This window comes from Ambystoma mexicanum, chromosome 12 (genome assembly GCF_040938575.1).
Source record: "Ambystoma mexicanum isolate Mex_15411 chromosome 12, UKY_AmexF1_1, whole genome shotgun sequence".
Taxonomy (NCBI): domain Eukaryota; kingdom Metazoa; phylum Chordata; class Amphibia; order Caudata; family Ambystomatidae; genus Ambystoma; species Ambystoma mexicanum.
Window position 1 is genome coordinate 434777908 of NC_090936.1, and position 21352 is coordinate 434799259.

Genomic DNA, 21352 nt, shown 5'->3' on the forward strand with positions numbered 1-21352 from the left:
CAACAAGCAGGGTGGCACCAGGTTCCCTCCCCTATGCAGCCGGCAATCAGCATTTAGGAGTGGGCTCTGGAGAACAATATTCAATTGAGGGCAATCCACCTCTCTTGGAAGTCCAACATGGAGGCGGAGAGGATCAGCAGATTGGGTGCGGACAATTACAAATGTCAATTGAACAATGAGGTTGTTCAGCAGATGGGGCACCCCCCGGTGGATCTCTTTGCCAACTGGTACAACAGGAAGTGCCCTCAGTTTGCATCATGGCAAGGACAGGGCCTAGGCTCCCTGGGCGATGTATTACAGTTACAGTGGAACAGCATGAGCGCATATGCATTTCCACCCACTCCCCTGGTGCACATGGTGATCTGCAAGATATGGGAATCCCGGCATCTCAGTATCATATTGATAGCTCCATGGTGGCCGGCGAGACCATGGTTTTCTGAGCTGCTCATCCTTTCGGGCCTGCCTTTGATTCACCTTCCATTGGGCCCAGCTCCTCTACTATCGCAGCAAGGGGGCAGGGTCATCCACCCCGCCCCGCAGAGGTTAGCTCTTGTAGCGTAGTTCCTGAACAGGCCACATTGAAGCATCTGCATCTTTCGCAGGCTAACCTAGACATCATACAGGGTGCTAGGAGCCAGTACAAAAGCAAGTGGTCTCGGTTTTGTCACTGGGCTGAGTCTAAAGAGGTCGAGCCTTCTCTGCACACCTCGCCCACTCGGGGATGCAAATAGACACCTGCTGCACCTATCGGGCAGGCTTCAGAGCCTACTGGAACTTGGAGGAAGTAGTTTTATCTTCCTCCAACCCAGTGGTTAAGACATTTGGCGGGCCTCACCAGGCACTACCTGCCTATCAAGAAGCCATACCCTGTGTGGGACCTCAACATAGTGGTGGGTGCCTTAGCGCATAAACCCTTTGAGCCAATGGCGTCCGCGGACACCAGGAATGGTCACCATTAAGACCGCACTCTTGGTGTGTCTTAGATCTGCACGCCGGGTCAGCGAGATCCAATCTCTTGTGGCTTCAGAGCCTTACACTATCTTTCATAGGGACAAGGTGGTGCTTAGAACGCACCCCGCGTTCTTGCCTAAGGTAGTCTCTTCATTTCTCCTAAATGAGGAGACAGTGCTACCCACTTTTTTCGTGGACCCTAAGGACGATGCTCAGAGGTCCTGCACTGTCTGGATGAAAGGCGCGCTCTAAAATTCTACCTGGATAGAACTAAGAGCTTCTGCAAATCTGAGGCTCTTTGTCACCTTCGGGGGGTCAAAGTCAGGATATCAGGCTTCTAAACCCTCCATAGCAAGGTGGATGGTTTCAGCCATTAAGGAGGCTTATGAGGGACAACACAGGCCACTTCCAGCAACCATGCATGCCCACACTATAAGAGCCAAGGCCACGGCAGTCGCTTTCCAGAGGTACGTTCAGTGGCAGGTCTTCAGCAGGGCCGCCACGTGGGCTACTCCTTTGGCCTTCTGCAAGCACTACTATCTGGATGCCGGCTCTAGGTCAGACGCGGCTTTCGGACAGGCAGTATTAAGGAACTTGTTTACTTAAGGAGGGTCACCGCTCATCCCTGGGCTACATTCAGTTGTAATCGCCCATACAGTATGGAGGAAAGGGGGGCAGGACGTAGGATAAATTACTCACCATAGTGACTAATGTACTCCTAATCCATAGTCCCTTTTCCTCCATACGTCCCACCATCATCCTCCTATTAAAACTGGTGTCATTAGGCAATGGTAATATTGTTGACGTGTTAATGGGGACAAAGGAGTGGCACCGGTGGGTGGAGTCAGGGGTGCGCATTCTGCAAAAGCCACGCCCGCGTGCGCCTTTAAATTTTAAAAATATTTTTTTCTGGTGAAAAAGTTTCTGTTTACTGTCCCTAGCGAGAGACGCCCATACAGTATGGAGGAAAGGGGACTATGGACTAGGAGTACTTTAGTCACTACAGTGAGTAACTTATAATTTTTTTCTCAATCTTTTTCCCCCACATAGCTTTTGTTGAATTGTTCTATCGCAATGTTTTAGTAGCATTACCTTCCCAAGCAATTTCTGTGATGTGGTCAAATTGATTACCTCTCAGTTTCATGCCCTGCCATTTTATGACTAGGCGCCTGATCACGACTTTGGCAGTAACCCTTAAATCCGGTGGTCGCGCTATTACCGCCGGATTTAAGGGTCTGCCAAATCAGGACTTGGGCGGATTTCGCCCCAGCTCTGAGCTGTGGGGGAAATCCGCCGAAAATTTGCACTATTACCGCCAGCGGGAAATCCGCCGGCGGTAAGAGCGTGAATTTTCCCCATTGAGCCCAATGGGGAATGGGGCATTCCCGAATGGGCTCAATGGGGAATTACATTACCGCCAAACTCGTGATTCGGCGCTATTAGCGCTGGGGAGTTCGGCGGTAGGGCTAATAGGTTACCACCAAAGTCGTGATCAGGCCCTAGATCTAGAGCATAATGATCACTTCTTCCCTTATTCGGAAATTTTTCCCAGCCCCCCCCATATATTAACAGCAAGCATAAAATAGTCTCCGTACTTCTGAAGGTGATCGCACCAGGATTGTTCCCCATTGATTGATCAAAGTCCTGCCTCCATCAACCAAAGCCACAATCGAAACCCAGCACCACACATCCTCTTGTCGATCGTTTGTGGCGGGGGGACTCTTAGTACCCCATCTTCATCCTGGTCAAAAAGTCCTTCAGTCAGGCCATTACCCTTTTTTCAAGTTAAGGCTCCTCCACACAGATCATTACCTCTTTATCTCTTGATTGTTGTTGTAAACTGTAAAACACCTCTTTTAGAGCTTCAATGTGCCAGGCCATCTTTCTGCGAGGGGCTATTATAGATGTTGATAAAATACAGTGGGAGGCCCTCCAATGGGATCAGTTTAAGAACTTGGATCAACGGTTCCATTTCCACTTTTACTTCAAGGATCTCACAAGCAGATGAGCCCTTCACCAAGATCGCAGACCACCATAATAGCTCCCCCTTTTTTGCCTTTACCTGATAAACCAAATACCCATCAAAGACCATTTTCTCTTCTTCCCATGTCTCTTGTAGGAGAATAATCAGAAACACATTCAGTTTCTCTTTTATAGCATTGTCAGTTAATTTCCCCTTGGAACCCGCTATATTCCTTGACTGTATTCAATCAATCATACTAGCACATCCTGGGTGCTGGTCTGTAGTGGATTTTAACAAAATACAATGACAGATATAATGCAAACCCATTAACTTTCACAACCCCGAATAGGTGTGTGTGTGTGTGTGTATATATATATATATATATAATACCCCCCCCCCGTATTCATTCATGAATAGCACATTAATTTATGAGTAGGAGGAACAAAACACAATTAAAAGCATAGTATGAAATGAAAACTATTCCAATATGCACACAAGATGATCTGCCATAAAATGTGGACTATAGTCGGAGGAACAAAACTAAATAAAAAATGTGCTGTGAATTATATATATTTTTCTTTTGCAGAATATTCTTACTTTAGTTGTGTTCCTCTCACCATAATACACCAGTATGGCATCACTACTGTGTGTTGGGTGTGGGCGGATCGTCTTGTGTGTTTATCAGAATAACCAGGTTACTCACCGTAGTGACCATCTTACTCCTCGTCCATAGTCCCCTTTCCTCCATACTTATGGGACATTCCTCAATCCTGTGGGACGGGACCGGAGCACTTTGTAAAGGTTGTATACGAATGGACGTTTTACAACTGCTCGAATGACAATTGACCTTTTCACAATTGACCGAATTGTGAAGGTCAATTGTACCATATATGTGGGGGGAAACCCCCCACAACCCCCCACCCAATGCAAAACCCATATATATATAATTCGGTCAATTGTGAAAAGGTCAATTGTGACCCTTTAAATTTGGTCAATTGTTCATTCAAACAATTGTAAACGACCAATTTGGGTAATACCCTTTGTAAAAGCATCAAAATGTTTGCAAAAATGTTAGTCCTTCCTCTCTTTTATGCAGGGTACTGCACGCGGCCGTGACCCCACCCATCTCAGCTCCGCCCTGCGCATCGTCCATCAGTCCTTTTCTATCGCCAGGTCAGAGACCTTTAAGCAATAATAGACGAACCTTATTAGAGTGGATGGCGGGCGGGCGTATGGAGGAAAGGGGACTATGGACTAGGAGTAAGGTGGTCACTACGGTGAGTAACCTAGTTATACTCCTACGTCCCGTCCCCTTTCCTCCATACTTATGGGAGATTCCCAAGCACTCCTCACAGGAACTACGGGTTGATGGAAAACCCCATATTGAAAAAGGGTCTTCAGCACAGCCTGGCCAAACTGAGCATCAGATCTGGAGCTCAGGTCTAGACAATGTTTACAAAAAGCTGATGGGGAGGCCCATGTAGCCGCCTTTGCGATGGTCTCCCAGGGGACATATTTCTGAAAGGCAACCGCAGCTGCCTTGCCCCGCAACAAGGTGCGCATGAATACCTTTTAAGAGGCAGCAGACCCTGAACAGTGTAAGCCTCCGTAATACAGGCCGCGATCCATCTGGAGATAGTCACCTTAGAGGCCTGTCTACCTTGTGTTTTACCAAAGTTCACTAAAAGTTGAGAAGAGCTCCTAAATTCAGATGTTCTATCCAGATAGAACTTAAGAGCCCTTCTAACATCCAAGCAATGTAGAACCCTTCCCGCTTCTGAAGCAGGGTTTGGAAAGAGGACCGGTAGGGAGATTGACTGATTTAGATGGAAATCAGACACCACCTTTGGCAGGAAAGAGGGATTCGTCCGTAGGACCACTTTATCCTTGTGGAAAACCAAGAAGGGATGCTCCACCAACAGAGCCTGGAGCTCACTCACACGCCTTTCTGAAGTAACGGCAACCAAAAAAGACACCTTTCACGAAAGGTGCTTAAGGTCCACCGTAGCCATAGGTTCAAATGGTTTATGGCACAACGCGGTAAGGACCACATTCAGATCCCACGTCGGATGCGGTTTGCGAACTGGGGGATAAAAACACGTCAAGCCTGCAAAGTGCCTCCTAAGCACCGGATTTGACAGTGAATATGAGCACTGGTCCGTAGACAGGTAGGTGCCTATAGCGGAAAGATAAGTTCTGCATGACAGAACAGGAACGCCCGATTCTGCTAGGTGAGACACGAAGGACAGCACTGTGTCAATCGTAGCCACCCTGGGGTCCAGCTGTGAGGCTAAGCACCAGTGACAGAACCAAAGCCACTTGCTCTTATACTGAGACCTTGTCGAGGGCTTCCTGGCTGCCTGAATTATTCGCATGTTATCAGCCGACAGGTTGAGATGCTCTAAAGACCTGAACTCGGGCACCATGCTGCCTAGCTGAATGATTGTGGGGAGGGGTGCCACAGCTGACGATCATTCTGGTGAAGCAGATCGGGACTCACTTGTAGCCTGATCGGTGGACACACCGACAGATGCTGAAGCTCTGAGAACCAGAACCTGGCTGGCCACCACGGGGCTATGAGCAGGAGAGAACAGTTTGTGTTCTTCAGCTTGCAAATTATCTGATGAATCAGAGGCAGAGGTGGGAAAGCATAGGCCCTCATGTTGTGCCAAGGAATCTCGAGAGCATCCCCCAGACAAGACCCACCGGTCTTCGGTAATGGTCTGCCACGTTTCCCAATGAGACGCAATGCGTCCTCCCAACGGGGTCTCGTGCGAGCACAGAGAACCCTAATTTTGCTGGTTTCTCGATGGCAGCACCAACTGCACCTGAGGAGGAGGCTGATGAGCGGGAGAAATATCGACTCTGTTGCTGCCTCCAGCAGGAATTCCCCGACTCTGCAGGATTTTTGGTCCAGAAACCCCGTAAAGCCAGAAGAGGGCTGGGACTGTGACAACGGTCTGTGTCCTAAAAGGTGGTTTCACCAGGACAGACAAGGACTTGGCGGTCTGGGTGCTATCATCTGTTTTGGTCCGCTCCACATCCGTTGTGGAATGAAAAAGCTCCTTGCCGTCAAACGGCATATCCAAAACCTTATCCTGCACCTCCTTAGAGAACTTGGTCGCGTGCAGCTAAGCCTGATGAGAAGTATCCACACCAAGCATAAGGCCTCAGGCCGAAGTGTCGACGTGATGAGCCGCCGCTTCCACAGATCCTGTGCCAGGACCCTGGCATCCGACAAGTCCGCCTTAAAGTCCTCAAGCTTTTCAGCGGGGATAAATACTTCAAACTCCGACAGACCTTTCCACATTTTCATATTTGACCCTGCTAACACCAGTTCTGCATTGGCCTGCCGCAATTGCAGGGCTGAGTTAGCAAAAATCTTTCTCCCAAGGCAGTCGAGAAGTTTATCCTCTTTGCCCAGGACCTGTGTAGCCGTCGAAGTAGAGGATGCCGCAGGTCTGGACTGTAAAGTGGTCGCAGCCACGACCGTGGAGGAGGGGGGTGGACACGACGATAAAGCCACCTCTTCTGAACAATGAAGCCTATAACGCGCGTCAATTTTCTTAATGACAAACAGTACAAAGGGTGGTTTCTCCCATACTCTACGGATCTCGGCCAAAACGTCCTTCTGCAAGAACAAGCCGGTACGCTCCGAAGGACACCAGGTGAACGCCCCCGAAAGCACGCCCTCCTGCTGAGCGGGTGCCTTGGGTACTGAAACATCCTACAGACACATCATGTCCAGCACCCGGTTGTGAAAAGCTCTGATAGAGCTGGGATGGTCTTCGCTGTCCTGATCGCCCTGTACATCATCCGATAAGTCTGGATCAGGCTCAGTCACATCTGGCACCACAATCACCTTGTCCAGTGGGGACAGTGGAGGCGGGGGTGGAAGAGTAGGGGTAGGCCCAGCCGGAAAAGGTGCGCTGGCAGAGTAGCCGGGACCGTTGACGCAGGCGGGCAGATCTCCCTAAACAGGCCCTTCATGGGGTCGGAACGCATACGTTTTTGGAACTTGCCGAAAAAGGTGTCCTCTGGCGATGTTTTAGGCGTGACAGGAGGAGGCCTCTCATGAGGAGGGTAATTCCAAGGGCGCAAGGGTGAGGATTGCCAAGAGGGCCCTTCCTCGCTCTTGCCCACATAAATCAAGGGCGCCGATGCCGCCGGCAGCGGCATCCGAGCGTTCCATTCATAAACTGGACGAAACGGATATGCACATGGAAACCGATGTTCACCTGCAAGAGCATCCCCTGCGCCTAAAGCCGATGGCGTAGTTGTAAGGGTTGTATCCAAAATGGCCTTCGTGGTCTTGGCGGGAACGGCTGCCATTTTATCGGCACCTGAGGGGAACTGCAACACGTGTGGAAGTGAGGCAGGGGTCCCCACAAGTGGGTCAGGAGTCTTCATTTTAGCCTTAACACACAAGGAACCTCGGCCGAGCCGGTACTGTGTGTCCTAGGATGTTTTTGTGACATGCTAATAGCCAAATTAGCCTTCGTAGGAAGGAACTCGGCGCTGCCGGTAAAGGAGGAATTATGGTCCGAAACCTCACTCCTTGCCTCCTCAACAGCTCTGTGGTCACCGCAAGAGCGGGAACGATGAGGAACACCTTTCTCCGACAAGACCTTAACAGGCCTCTCAGAACTGTTGGTCACCTTAGCCTCTAAACGAGGGACCTCGGACCCGCGTACGGTAGAAGCCTCTCCACGAACTTCTGTTCGGTACCTGCCAGCCCAGCCGAGTCCTCGGGGCACAGCCCGGTGCAAATGAGGGAAGCTCCAATCAAGAAGGCCTCGGAGTGAGCTCCGGTACACCACGACTCAGTAGAGCTAGGTCTACAAACGGCCCCAACAGGAGGGGCCTCGGATTGTGATCCGGTGTCAACAGGCCCCTTACGGAGACCCTCTGAGAAAACTCTGGTACACTTTTTAGGCCTAGACGGCACCTCAGGGCACGCCCCAGTAACAGAGCCTTTGACGCTCCTCCCAGACCGGGAAGACCCCGGAAAGGAGTCCCCTGCCCTTAAAAGCAAAGAACTTACCAGGCATTTCTTCTTCTCGTCGATGAAGGATTGGAAATGCGTAGGAGTGTGCTGAAACGCTTCATCCCACCGCTCTAACCGACGTTGGAGCGCCCGGACCGAAAGGGAATCGCAATGAAAACACGAGTCCCACCGGTGGTCAGGACCCAAACACTCTAAACAAAGAGGATGGGGATCCGCCCTAGCGAAGCGTCGCTGACCGGAAGAAAAATTTGAAAAGTCCAGCTGAAAAGGCATAGACAGACTATCACGCGATCGCAAGCGAGAGCCAGAGAGGAGGAAGCTGGAAGAATAAACCTTCCGCAGATAAGTGCGTCCAGTCTCGAACGAGCAGAGAAAAGGACTGATGGGCGATGCACGGAGCGGAGCTGAGATGGGCGGGGTTACGGCCGCGTGCAGTACCCCGCGTAAAAGAGAGGAAGGACTAAAATGTTTGCAAAGTTTTGATGCTTTTACAAAGTGCTCTGGTCCCGTCCCACAGGTCAGAGGAATGTCCCATAATTATGGAGGAAAGGGGACGGGAATTAGGAGTATTATTTATATAAAATATATCAATTTATTATAGGGTGGCTGGCGGTCACTGCCCTATAGTAAGGCGAGTTTGAGTCATATAGGAAATTGAAAAAATGAATCGCTAATATCTTTAGACTCGTGTGACGGATTGGGCTGACATTCTTTTTTTTTTTCCACTTTGTGTTTATTGCAAATTTTTCAATAACAACCAAAACATCCAAGAAAAAGTAAACAACCCCAACTGAGAACCCCCCACACCCCCACCCAGCCCTCCCGTACACCCACCCCCTGCCCCAACCAATGAGCTACCCAGGAATCTACAAGACATAAAATTCCAAGAGTGCATAGAAAGAAGAGCCTCAGCACAAGTCCAAATTAGACTTATCCTCCACAGTTTCCCTTCGGTGACGACCCTCCTAATTCATCGGCGGCCATGGAGCATAACTTTAAAATCCTCCACTCCTGGCGTCTCTCCCCGGTCTCATTGTCCAAGATGTTTCCAAATGTATCCCCGATGTGTCCTAAGGCGTGTGCAGGTAGAGGGACATGGTTCCACATGTGGTGGCAGTGCCCTGTGATTCAAGTCTATTGGACGGAGCTCCTAAATTGGATTATGGGCTGACATTTTGAAGACATTTTTGTACGTCGGGGCACCCCAACCCCTTCCTCCCCAGACTAGAAAGTTTGGAAAAGATTCTCTAAAAAGTAAGTAATTAGAAAAACAAAAAAAAGCACTTTCCCTATTCATTTTTCCATAGACGGAAAAGGTCAATTTTTGCTCCACTGCACAGCCAAAACCGCTGAATGGAATTGAACCAGGTTTGAAACAACCTGGGCACGAAGCATTGACTTGCGATCCTTTTGTGGTTTGCAGTTATTCCGTCCAGTACTTTTTAAAATATTTGATGGAAAAGGGAGCACAAAGTGAAATTTGGCAGTTGGAGGGGGGGCTAGGAACTACGCTTGCAACATGAGGCTAAAACATTTTTCACATAGCCTCTGGTTTAACCGCGTCTACCTGACATTTCAACTGAAACTGTGTCACTGAAACGACGTGTTGTGGGGGGATTGGGAGAGGGCAGGGGAGGTGAGGAGGCCACCTAGTAGCCATTGCTGGAAGTTCACCTGCAGTTCTGAGCCACAAAAGCAAGGCATTATGGGTATGCAAATTAGCCCAAATGCAAACCATTTCTCCAGGAAATGTTCTTCATTTTAGAGGGCAGTGCTTCTTCAGACATTGCAAAATTTCTGTCTTGGGTTGATTAAGCTATGTTCTCGCATTTCGGGTGAAAGGGATTTTTTCAAAACTTTTTAAACCCACCATAACTTGATGTGTGTGAATCTCGCTCTCTATATTCTCAACAAAAAAAGATTGCTTGCACTGCACACAGTACAAATGTGTCCACATAACTCCCATAGAAATTGGTCTACGGGTTGGGCAGAGCCAAGGATGGCCTGCTCTTTGATCTGCTTGGCAGTGCCTAGGTGATCTGGAGTTTATTCGCCCTCCAGAGGGGCATGTGATGACTTGGAAGAGAGAGTCTTTCTTCTCTGTAATGCCTCTCAATGTCGAAGTTTGGGAGTCTTCTTCTCTGGCTTTCCAACAGAAACACTACTCCTAGCAAGCCCACATGCAGAGAGTTTCCAAGATGTTGGTTGGTGTAAGTGGCCAACCCTAAGGGGGGGTGAGAAGCCGCTTGGATTTTGAGGGGGTGTGAACGCTTCACTGATGAAGGCAACTGGAGTTGTCCCAGAAAGCATGTTGAGCTGTTAGGGGGGTGCTGGCAGGCCATTTCTGATGCCATTGCTACAGCCTTCTGATGTAGCTTTATACACCAGATCGTACAGATAGAGACTTGCTGCTGCCGTTGCAAGTCAGTGTGGAGCACATTGTGGAAAATAAGTGGGGATCTGGTGGGCCCAATCTCTCACGACGACTGACCAGAGGACTAGATGAGGAAGAAGATTTTTTTGCTCTGCGCTAATGGGCTTAAAAAGACAAAGCTGGAGATGTGTCTCTGACCATCCACAATAGAATGTTTCTAGAAATGTACATGATGTATTGGCCACTATTTCCACACTCCCATCTACAGCTGATTAAGTGAAGAAAAACCATCAGGACCCATTTTGCGGCATTTGGGTGGTGGCTAAAAGGCACGTAGCAAGATGTTGGTGCGCTAACCTCTTGAATAAAATCCATGGCATTCTGTTCTTTCACAAATCTCTCGAACCTGAACTGCTTTGCAAGCTAACCCCTCGTCATCTGCTACCAACAATGTCCTTGTTGCTCTCATCGCCACTATTTTGCTTCTCTACCAACTACATTTTTGTAACCTGTCACTTTCCACAGTGACTTTAAATAAAACTTTAAACCTGCAACTATATTGCCCTTTAGATGGTAAGGATAACTTGTGTACAGTTCTTTTTATTATCCATGATAAGGACTAATGTGAAATAATTATCTTTAATGAAAGCAGCAGGGATGCAATGCAACTGCAAAAATTGAACTTTTATAGAAAATGTGGAGGCTGCTCAGAAGTGTATCAAAGGAAGTGTTTTATTACTATTTGGCTTGGTTCTTATGAATATTACACCGCATCATGTTGTCAGATACATGAGGTGCATATGTACAGAACTTCATGGTAAATGCAGAGAAATGGATCAGACCAAAGCAGCACACAAATGTCAAGTTTCGAATCGGATTGTGTCCTCCCACGTATTCCTCATCTCTTATGATAATTATCTCCATCTTCATCTGCTTCGGAATTCTTTTTTCGACAGAGGGCGCTGTGTGCAGTGCAATCGAGTTGATGTCCCTCGAGGGCCTCCGTTCGACGTCATCATCAGTATAAGAGAATTATGGCGCACTTCGGTTCTTAAAGTGAAAATTGTGATTTTCGTTTGAAAAATATCTTCGTCGACATCATCGATGCACAAGTCGTACTTCAAGAAGTGCCAAGACTCTGGGTCGAAGATGTTGATCACCGACCCGCACCGTGTATGTCTGTGGTGTCTCGGTCCCGGGCACCGTACCTCTGACTGTGGCTCCTGTCAGGCGATGACCGAGAATGCTCTCAGGGAGCGTAAAGGTAAATTGGCGGTGGGGAGGTTAACTTCAAAGTCCTCAAAAGACTGATGAGTCAATGGATTCTTCCTGACGCAAAAAACCCAAAGGATCTCGATCGAGAAGTCGATCGCCATTCTTCATCTTCTTCGAAGAAGTCCAAGAAGATGCGTCATAGGTCACCTTCGACCTTCATTGATTCCTCGACTGAGGTAATCGGGTGTCCTACGAAATCGGATTCCTCTGCTAAGTGGGACACATTTCGTAATGAGATCCTTCGAGAATGTGGCCTCAACCCCCTCAAACGACAGGCGGAAAAGCCATGCCCCAGTCACCCCACATAAGGACGACAAAGGGAAGTCAAAGACAAGATCTTTGAAATAGAGTTTGAAGCGGTTTTGCACCGTGAAAGTTCTCAATCTGATGAAAAAAATCATTGAGGGCTTCGAGTGAGGAACCTAACCCATCTAGGCTTCCATCGAAGAAGCACAAGAAGTCGACAACTTCGATGCTGACACTGATGCCGACGCGGACACCGATGCCGACGCTGACTAAATCGGCACCGATTTCAAAGCTGTTGTCGAGGACTACGACAACTACTTCGACATTGTCAAAGCCAGTAGTGGTACAGGAAAATGTTTACAAACCTTTACCTTTAAGTCTTTGTCATTAGTCCAGGCTAAGAGATTTATATGATAACCTTCAGTCAGCCGGTGGGTCGGATATATCACCAGAGATAGAGTTTGGAAAACCAGACCCAACGGAGCATGCTGACTAGTCATACAGAAAAAACATGGGAAAGGTTATTGAATTTTTAGGATTGAGTAGGCCTACTCCTTCTTTTGAGCATGACGGACATCTTGGACCAGGGTCCCAATTTTGCCTTTTCACATGGCAATACAGAAAAGGGTCTCCGCAAATTGGGAGACACCAGAAACTGCAGATGCAATAAATAAAATCTTCATGAAGAAGTACAGACCATGCAGCAGTGATCCAGAGTATCTCACTAAGCATCCCACTCCAGAAAGCTTGGTGGTTCAGGCTGCTACATCTACCAAACAGTCGGCTTACCCATCAATCCCTCCTGACAGGGATGATGAGAGCGTGGATGCCTGGGGGAGAAACGTTTTCACTGCTGGGAGTATGGCATTGAAGTCTACAAATGTGACTTGTACATTATCAAGATTTACGTTTACCCTGTTGGACTGTGTAGCTATAGCGGCTGACCACATCCTGGAAGGAGAGGAGAGAGACGGCTTCCTAGCAATCATCAAGGATGGTAAGGAGACCATGGGTGAATGTCTTCAGTTGGGTCTGGATATTGCAGACCGCATCAGCAGATCCATGGCGGCAAGCACAGTGTTATGCAGATTTGTGTGGTTGAGGAAGTCATGGTTTGCACTAGATGTGCTGTCTAGACTTCTCAACATGTCCTTTGTCAGCTCGAGCCTGTTTGGCAGCAAGGCGGATGAGAGTTTGTAAAAGCTGCAGACCTCAAAGGCGGCGGCTTAATCCCTTAGCGCCGCCAGTATCTAGCCTTGACAACCGTATTCTGCCTCATCTTCCTGGTGGGTTAAGTCCTTTCGATTCTACTCCTCATTTGGAAGAGGACAAGCAGGTCAAAGAAGTCAGAGAAGATTCCCCCGTGGTGGACAAAGGAGAGGTGCGAAGTCAGCCCAAGCAGCGGCAGCCTTACCTTCAGCTGCTGCTTCAGCCGCCTCTAAACTACTTTGAGGCCTTGACTCACAAGACCCTGGTGGGAGGAAGACTTACTCAGCATCTGAATGAATGGCCAGGCATAACATCAGATGCTTGGGCACTTAGAACTGTGGCCCAAAGTTACTGCCTTCCTTTTAAAAAAAAAAAAAGACCTCAGGACCAGCCACCGGTTAACAACTGAAAATTCCGGATCCACTCCTTGTGCAGGAAATGTTGACCCTGTTCGAGAAAGGTGCAATAGAACATGTACCTGTAGCGAAAAAGGAACAAGGGTTGGTAGTCCCCATACTTTGATTCCCAAAAAGGACAGAGGATTGAGACCCATCTTGGATTTAAGAAGGTTGAACAAGTTCCTCAAGAAGCACATGTTCAAGATCGTTACCCTTTCTCAGATCCTTCAGGCTCTCCAACTCAAAGACTGGTTGGTATCATTGGACCTTCAGGATGCTTACTTTCATGTGCCAATCCATCTCCAGCACATACAGTACCTGAGGTTCGCAGTTGGCGGTTCTCATTATCACTTTCGAGTTTTGCCATTCGGCTGACCTCTGCCACAATGGTTTTTACCAAGTTGATGGCGGTGGTGGCAGGGAGTCTCAGGAGAGGGGGATTCACGTCTACCCGTACCTGGACGATTGGCTGATCAGGGCTCATTCACCCGAGCAAGCCCGGGAACATCTCGGACTAACCTGCCACTCTCTTCACAAGCTGGGCTTCTCCCTCAATTACACAAAGTCTCTCACTTTATACCATCCCAAAACTCCAATTTATTCGGGTAGTCCTGGATACTTCCTCAGGGAAAGCCTTGCTACCCGAGGTGAGAGCTCAACATATTCTGCAGATGGTTACCAAATTCCAGAGTGCCCAGCATCTTCCTGACTTCGATTTTCTGAGGTTGCTTGGTCTTATGGTATCCTGCATTTTTCTGGTGCCAGAGGCTCGCCTGAGAATGAGATCCCTCCAATGGGCTCTCAGGACTCAGTGGTCCCAGTTATCAGGCAGAATGCCCAGACCACCTGCAAGTTCCGAACAGAGTTGCTCAGGACCTTCTGTGATGGGCTTGCAAAGGCAACATTCTCAAGGGAGAATCTTTTTGGCAGCCATGGCCGGAGATTAGGGTAGTGACGGACGCCTCAAACATGGGGTGAGTAGCCCACACCAACGATCTGACAATCGTCGGTCGTTGGTCTCCATCGGAGTCCAAACTACATATCAACCTTTTGGAGCTGAGGACAATCAGACTAGCGCTGAAGGCCTTCCTGTCATCTGTACGGGGAAAGAATGTCCTGACAATGACGGACAACGCAGTGGCCATGTACTCTCTCAACAAGAGAGGAGGTGTAGGGTCACTACCACTGTGCAGAGAGGCAATGCAGCTCTGGTTCTCGGCAATACAAGAAGGAATCTCTCTATTAGCAGTTCATCTAGCTGGAGAGCAGAACACAGCGGCTGACGCCCTGAGCAGGCAGAGCAGTCTCCCACGAGTGGGAACTAGCTCAGAAAGTCCTTCAAGAGAGCTTCACCCTTTGGGGAACCCCTCAAGTATATCTGTTCGCGACCACTGTGGACCGGAAGTGCCAACTGTTTTGCTCAAAGGAATTTCCTCCAATAGGAGCTCTAGGGGATGCATTTGTGGTGGACTGGGAGTTTCCACTCCTATACGCGTTTCCTCCAGTTGCCATCATTCCTCACGTGATCAGGAGGTTGAGAAAGTTTGGGAAACCCATGATCCTAATTGCCATGGATTGGGCCAGGAGGACGTGGTTCCCGGACCTTCTGGACATGTCCATCTGCCCTCCAATATGTCTTCCACTAAGGGAGGACCTTCTCTTGCAAGAGGAGGGTTCGGTTCTCATCCATAGGTCAAGACACACAGCCTTCACGCATGGTTTCTGAAAGGCTGAGATAGAAGGATTGGGACCTCCCAGATGATGTAATGGAGATTTTACTTTCAACCAGAAGGCCAGCAACAAAATCTTTGTACCGTTGCCGTTGGAACAAGTTCAGCAACTGGTGCAGGGAGAAGAATGTGGATCCCTTTCTATGGGACACACTTATAATGCTTTCCTTTTTATTGCATTTGGCAAATCTGGGGATCCAGATTGCAACAATTAAGTGTTACTGAGCGGCGCTTTCCATTTTCAAGCGCTCTTCAGAGGAGGATTCATATTTTAAGATCCCTCTGATTATTCAATTCATGAAAGGCCTTACTAATTTATATCCACTAGTCCCATTCAATCTCCCTGTATGGGATCTGAATCTAGTGTCCGTTTTTAACATGCATTCCCTATGAGCCTTTACACTCCTGCCCTTTAAGGCTCTTGACATTAAAAACCGTTTTGCTTACTGCAATAAGGTCAGACCACAGGGTAAGTGAGTTGCAGGCCCTTTCCTGCAAACCTCCACATAAGATATTCCACAAATACAAGGTATTCTCAAGGTAAAAACCTTCTTTTTTTACCAAAGGTAGTCTCAGAATTTCACTTCTCACAAAAAAATTACCTTTCCCAAGTAATCTCAGACTTTCACTTGTCACCAAAAAATTACCTTACCCACTTTCTATCCACCTCCTCATCCAGGAAAGGAGGAGGAGAAGCTGCATAGACTGGACTCAAAAAGGGCTCTCAGTTTTGATATATCCAGAATGGCTAAATTTCGCCAGGATGACTGACCATTTATTCATTGGCAATACTGGTCCCAAATTGGGTCTTGTGGTTACTAAACAATCCATGTCCAGATGGATCATCCTAGCTATTGGCGAAGGCTACAGATTAGCGGGTAAGGACCCGACGGGAGGCCTAAGGGCACATTCCACAAGGGGCATGGCAACCTCTGCTGCTCTTCAAAGAGATGTCCCAATCAATGATATTTGTTCAGCGGCCACTTCGTCGACTATCCATACCTTTGTAAGACATTACTGCCTGGATTAATCTTTCAGTCAGGGAGGACAATTTGCAAAAGCGGTTCTTCTTTCAGTCGATGATTAGATCTAAATTTTATTGGTACTTCCACCTCCAAATTATTATTGCTTTGGGAGTGTATCATAAAATGAGGAATACATGTTCTTACACTTTACGCTTTCTGTGAGCCTGCGGTCTATGGTACGCATGGTAATTCTTCAGGAGGGGGGGAAAAACAGAACTGAAGCCAACGGGCGCTGCTCGCGCAACTTATACTGATGTCGAATGGAGGACATCTAGGTGCATCGACTCGACGACACTGCATACAGCGCCCCAATTTGCAAAAGCGGTTCTTCTTTCAGTCGATGATTAGATCTAAATTTTATTGGTACTTCCACCTCCAAATTATTATTGCTTTGGGAGTGTATCATAAAATGAGGAATACATGGGAGGACACAATCCATTTGAAGAACAAGTTAATTACCCCTGGTAATGTTCTTTCAATTGGATGCTCCTCCCACGTATTGCTCATTGCCCCTCCCAGCCTACCCCAATGTACAATTTACATGTTCTTACACTTTACGCTTTCTGTGAGCCTGCAGTCTATGGTACGCATGGTAATTCTTCAGGAGGGGCGGAAAAACAGAACTGAAGCCAACGGGCGCTGCTCGCGCACCTTATACTGATGTCGAATGGAGGACATCTAGGTGCATCGACTCGACGACACTGCATACAGCGCCCACTGTTGGAGAAAAAAAAATTCTGAAGCAGCTGAAGCTGCTGATAATTATTATAAGAGATGAGGAATACGTGGGAGGAACATCGAATTGAAAGAACGCTACCACGGGTAGGTAACTTGTTAATCTCATGTGATCATTGGATTCCCTTCATAGCCAGTGCTGAAAATACTGATCACAAGGTTTGTTTAGACTGAAACCGATGATCAAAGGGACAAGTGCTAGTTGATGGGTGAGTTGATAGAAAAAGAAAGCTGCTTGTGCTTTTTCTTCTTAGGGAAACTGAGTTAGATTTGTTTGTGTGCACAGTACCCGTAAATTGCAAGATTGCATGTGTTGAATACATATGATTTTAAAACATAAAACAAATTCTTTTGGGATTTTCTTTTTCCCCTTAGGGTCCTGGAATGGCAAGGAAATTTTCAGCCCCAGGACAGCTGTGCGTCACAATGCCACCATCGTTGGGATGTCCGGCAGCTATCCCTGCAGGATCAACTACTTCTCTAGGTCATTATGCAAAGGGCATTTGCCCTCCTCAACAGTATGGGTTCCCTGGAGCAACATTTACTGCAGCATGGAGTGCAAATTCAGGCCCCCCACCACAACCCATTGGACAATTTCCACCAGGGGTTGCTGCCTCATTGCAGAACTTCAGCATCAGCAATATACAGAAATCCATCAGTAACCCTCCTGGCTCCAACATGCGGAACACTTAAAGAGCCGCCTCTGAGTGCACAAGTTGAGCGGGACATTTGGAATGGAGGGAGAAAGAGTCTGGTTTAACCAGATGATATCTGCTCGAGGTGAATTAATCATACTCTGATCTGTCGCTGCCACCCATAGCATCCAGAAGCCCTCTTGCCCACCATATTCTCTTGAGAGAAGAGAGGCATGAATGGGATCGTTCCATGCTGCAAATGCAGGGGTGTCTGGATCCTCCCATCTTGAAAATGCAGGGAATTTCGAGTTTAAAAATTCAGTTTTGCTCTGGGACAGAGATGGCATATTTTGTTAGAGCATGACGCTACCATCTCTTTTATATTCCGGTGCCATTGTTGCTCAGAACCTCTTTAATCAAACCAGAATATAATGTATTATTATTTTACTGTAAGCTTATGGTATCAACCTTAGAATTAAACAGGAGGGGGAAATCCACTCATGATTCTTCCTGCTAAATAGGTCATTGATGCTTTTGAAAACAATTATAAACAGCTTTGACCGCAGAGTTAGAGAAAGTAAATAGCTTAAAAATGTAAACATAAAAATGTAAAGTTCCCATTGGACATGTTATTGCCATCAGTTATGATGTGGAAACACTGTGACATATAAATGTTGTTGGACAACCGTTGTTAAAACTATAAGAAAGTGGAGCGTTACAAAATGTTTTTACAAAATGCTAGCTATATCCTTTACTTATCAGAGACACTTTAAATTGTTTTCCTATGTATTTTCATTGTATTAGATAAATGTGAATGTATAAATTGTATAAAGACGTGTACTTGGATACTTCTTGGCTCTCCCAGTTCGCTTGCTGGATCTTTTAGTGCCTTGGAATGTATTGCTTTTGCAGTTAGCATTAGCTTTCTAGCAGACACTGGACTGGGTGGCCGGAAAGTTTCAGGTATGTTTTTTTTTTCTTCTATCCACTTATTGGTGGGTCGGATATGTGCTCAGTCAGTGATCTGCTTAACGTTTTCATTGAGCAAGAGTTCAGAGCTGTGCTGTGCTGCATAGAGCCCTGACGTTTTAGCCCAGTGTTGCAAAATTGCAGCTTCAACAATTAGGATTTGTGGTCTCAAAAAAAACTTTCGATAAGATCACTATCTGTAACTGGACTTCAAATGGAGGTAGGGGCGGGGCATGCCAATATAAACGAATGGAGAGAGAGTATGGTCTACACCGCTTCTCTTACTCTTGGGGACTGGATGCAGAGTGTACCCATTAAATCAGCACTGACCCAATTATCTGGGTAACCAAAAGAAGCATTGGAGAAGGGAAAACAGTCTATAAGGGTGCAGTCTGGTTCTACAGTTCAAACTAGCACTATAATCCTGCCTTGGCGCCTTAATCTCATGGTAGGATGGACATTTAAAAGCAAAGTAGTGGGGGGAGCCTTAAATATAGTGATCACAATAAAGTTTTTCTTTCAAACTGTGAAGTTGCACAGAGGTGAAGGGGGAAAGAGTGGGGTAAAAGATCACTTCTTTGGAAGTCTACTGGGATCTTTTCACTTTCCGCTTTCATTTAGGTTTTTAATGTGTGTGCATATATATATATATATATTTTTTTTTTTGGGGGGGGGGGGTGTTGTTTTTTTTAAGCATCGCAAGGCCAGGGTTCTATGTCTGCTTTCAAACCTAGTACCTTGGCTCATTGGTGCCACCTCTTGGCCTTTGTTTTGCTTTATCGTTTTTGGAAACGCAGATCTCCTGTAATTATCCTATTTGCAAGCAGTATTATTCTGGGGGGTTTGAATGGTCTTGAACACTTCCATGACAATGTAATGGGTGCAAAGGTAGAAGAGTGCAAGAAATCATGGATCATCACATGTACGATGTAGAAAGTATTTTGTCTGGATAAAGATAAATGGCCTCAAGTTTTTCTTTCTCGATTTGAAAGAGGAAATCTGGGGATTAAACACAGTAGTAATTGGCTGTGTAGATTGTGTTGTCATGCAAGCTACGTTAAGTGCAGTAGTGTGTGGTGGGGCAATTCAAAAGTCTGATTATGATCCATGTGATGTGGTACTGTTCAGGTCAATTACAGTATTTGCTTCACTGCTGGGACACAGGTATTCAGCAATTGAGTGTTCAACTTTCCCAAGGACCAAGGCATAAAGGCGTTGCATGCTAGCTAGTAGACGCGTACAGCAATTTAAAATGCAGTAATAGAATTTGTATTGGAGTAATCCTTGGTGCCATGGTAGTTTGGAGCTGACAAGGGTAATATGATGGAGAGGGTAATCGGGGAGTAAAAGATGCAGTGATCGGTCCAGTGCAAAGCAATCCATGGTGATCCCTGATTTTAAAACAGTCTGCTTGACTTTTGGGTTGTACAAGATGTTGTGGTGTCCAGCGTCAACCTGACTTCATAAGGAGTGTTCAACTTCCAACAATTGAAGGGCTTTGGTTATTTGTAGTTTGTGTCATGCCAGGACCTGTGTTGAGGAGACAGTTTAATGACCAAGTTTTGAAGTTAACAACTTGACATATGTGTGCATTTCTTTTCTTGAATAATCTTGGCAGCAGGGAAACAGGTGAGCGCATCCCCATTCTGGTAAAAATATTATTGAGGTGCTTCACAGACCATATTTTGTAATCAGTGGTGTTGGCTGTTCAACATGAGGACGCTTTTGAAGGTAGGGAATGTTTTATTTCTTTCGTTCGCGTTAACACACAAAGCAGTATCAAACAAGGGGCTAACTGCTTGATTTGATAAAATACTTAGTGGACGTAATATGGAATAGCACCCTAGACACTAACATTCACAGCCTTAAAACAGAGAATGGAAGTATTTACAGATTGTTCGTGGCCTTCATGCTAAGATACTTGGAGCAATGGAACACAACATGTTGGTTATTCAGTATGATATATATATATATATATATATGGAAAGGAAAATAATGCTCTGCTCTTGCAAGACAGGACCATGTGGATCTTTTAAGACATGACCATATAGAGCAGTAAAATAGAAGGCAATATTTTGTTGTGGCATAGAAACTAAATGCAGCCGAAAGTTATTTATTTTCTGTCTTTTGTTGATTTGAGATTTCTTTCCATTCACATTAAACAATTGTGCACAAATGTTTAATTTTTCTGGTTAATTCTCGCCTGTGGAAAAAGATCACAAAACGAGCACCGATGAGTAAAATGCTACTGAGCTGTTAAATATTTTGTATAATGACATGTGTATTTCTCCTCTCTCCTTAAAGAATTGGTTTATAAATTACGAAATGTTTTCTTTACATTATTTAACTTTGTATACTGTAAAAAAGGAATTCATAAAACAATAAAATGAATTATAGTTTGGTACCTGGCGGTTCTCTGGAGCCAAAAATGTTATGTTTGCACTAAACCTTGGCGCCAAGCTTCCTGTATAATAACGCTTTCTGCTGCATTTTGTTACCTTTGTAGATTATGATATGAAATCATTCTAATAAATCAAACATGATTTCGTTGGGCTATGGCTGTTTTACTGCTAAATATCTTTCCTTTTTCGTTAACCGTGCTTCCCTTGCATACTGTATGCTAGCGGTTTTTTTTTTAAGAGAATGCTAAGCCTGAAAAGGGGCTTTGACACTGTTGCATTCTAAACTAACCAACCCCCACAAAACCTGCACTTTGCAAGTCTCAAACCTACATGCTTGTCGATTGCCTCTATAGACATGTATAAAATTCTACTTTGTCAGTCCACTGTGGCAGAATTATTCCTACATCCACCTTCTCAACGTTCCGAAATTTT

The 21352-nt window shown here is 46.4% G+C and overlaps 1 protein-coding gene across 8 annotated transcripts in view; it reads left to right on the forward strand.

Annotated features, from left to right (window-relative positions):
- WNK1 (WNK lysine deficient protein kinase 1) overlaps positions 1-21074 on the forward strand; it is a 2404646-nt gene extending 2383572 nt beyond the window's left edge. For all 8 annotated transcript variants that reach the window (XM_069628604.1, XM_069628602.1, XM_069628603.1 and 5 more), the window contains one exon: positions 17290-21074. In XM_069628604.1, coding sequence (XP_069484705.1) covers positions 17290-17607 — 318 coding nt within the window. In that variant the 3' untranslated portion in view covers positions 17608-21074. The remainder of the gene's footprint in view (positions 1-17289) is intronic.
- The last annotated feature ends 278 nt before the right edge of the window (positions 21075-21352 follow it).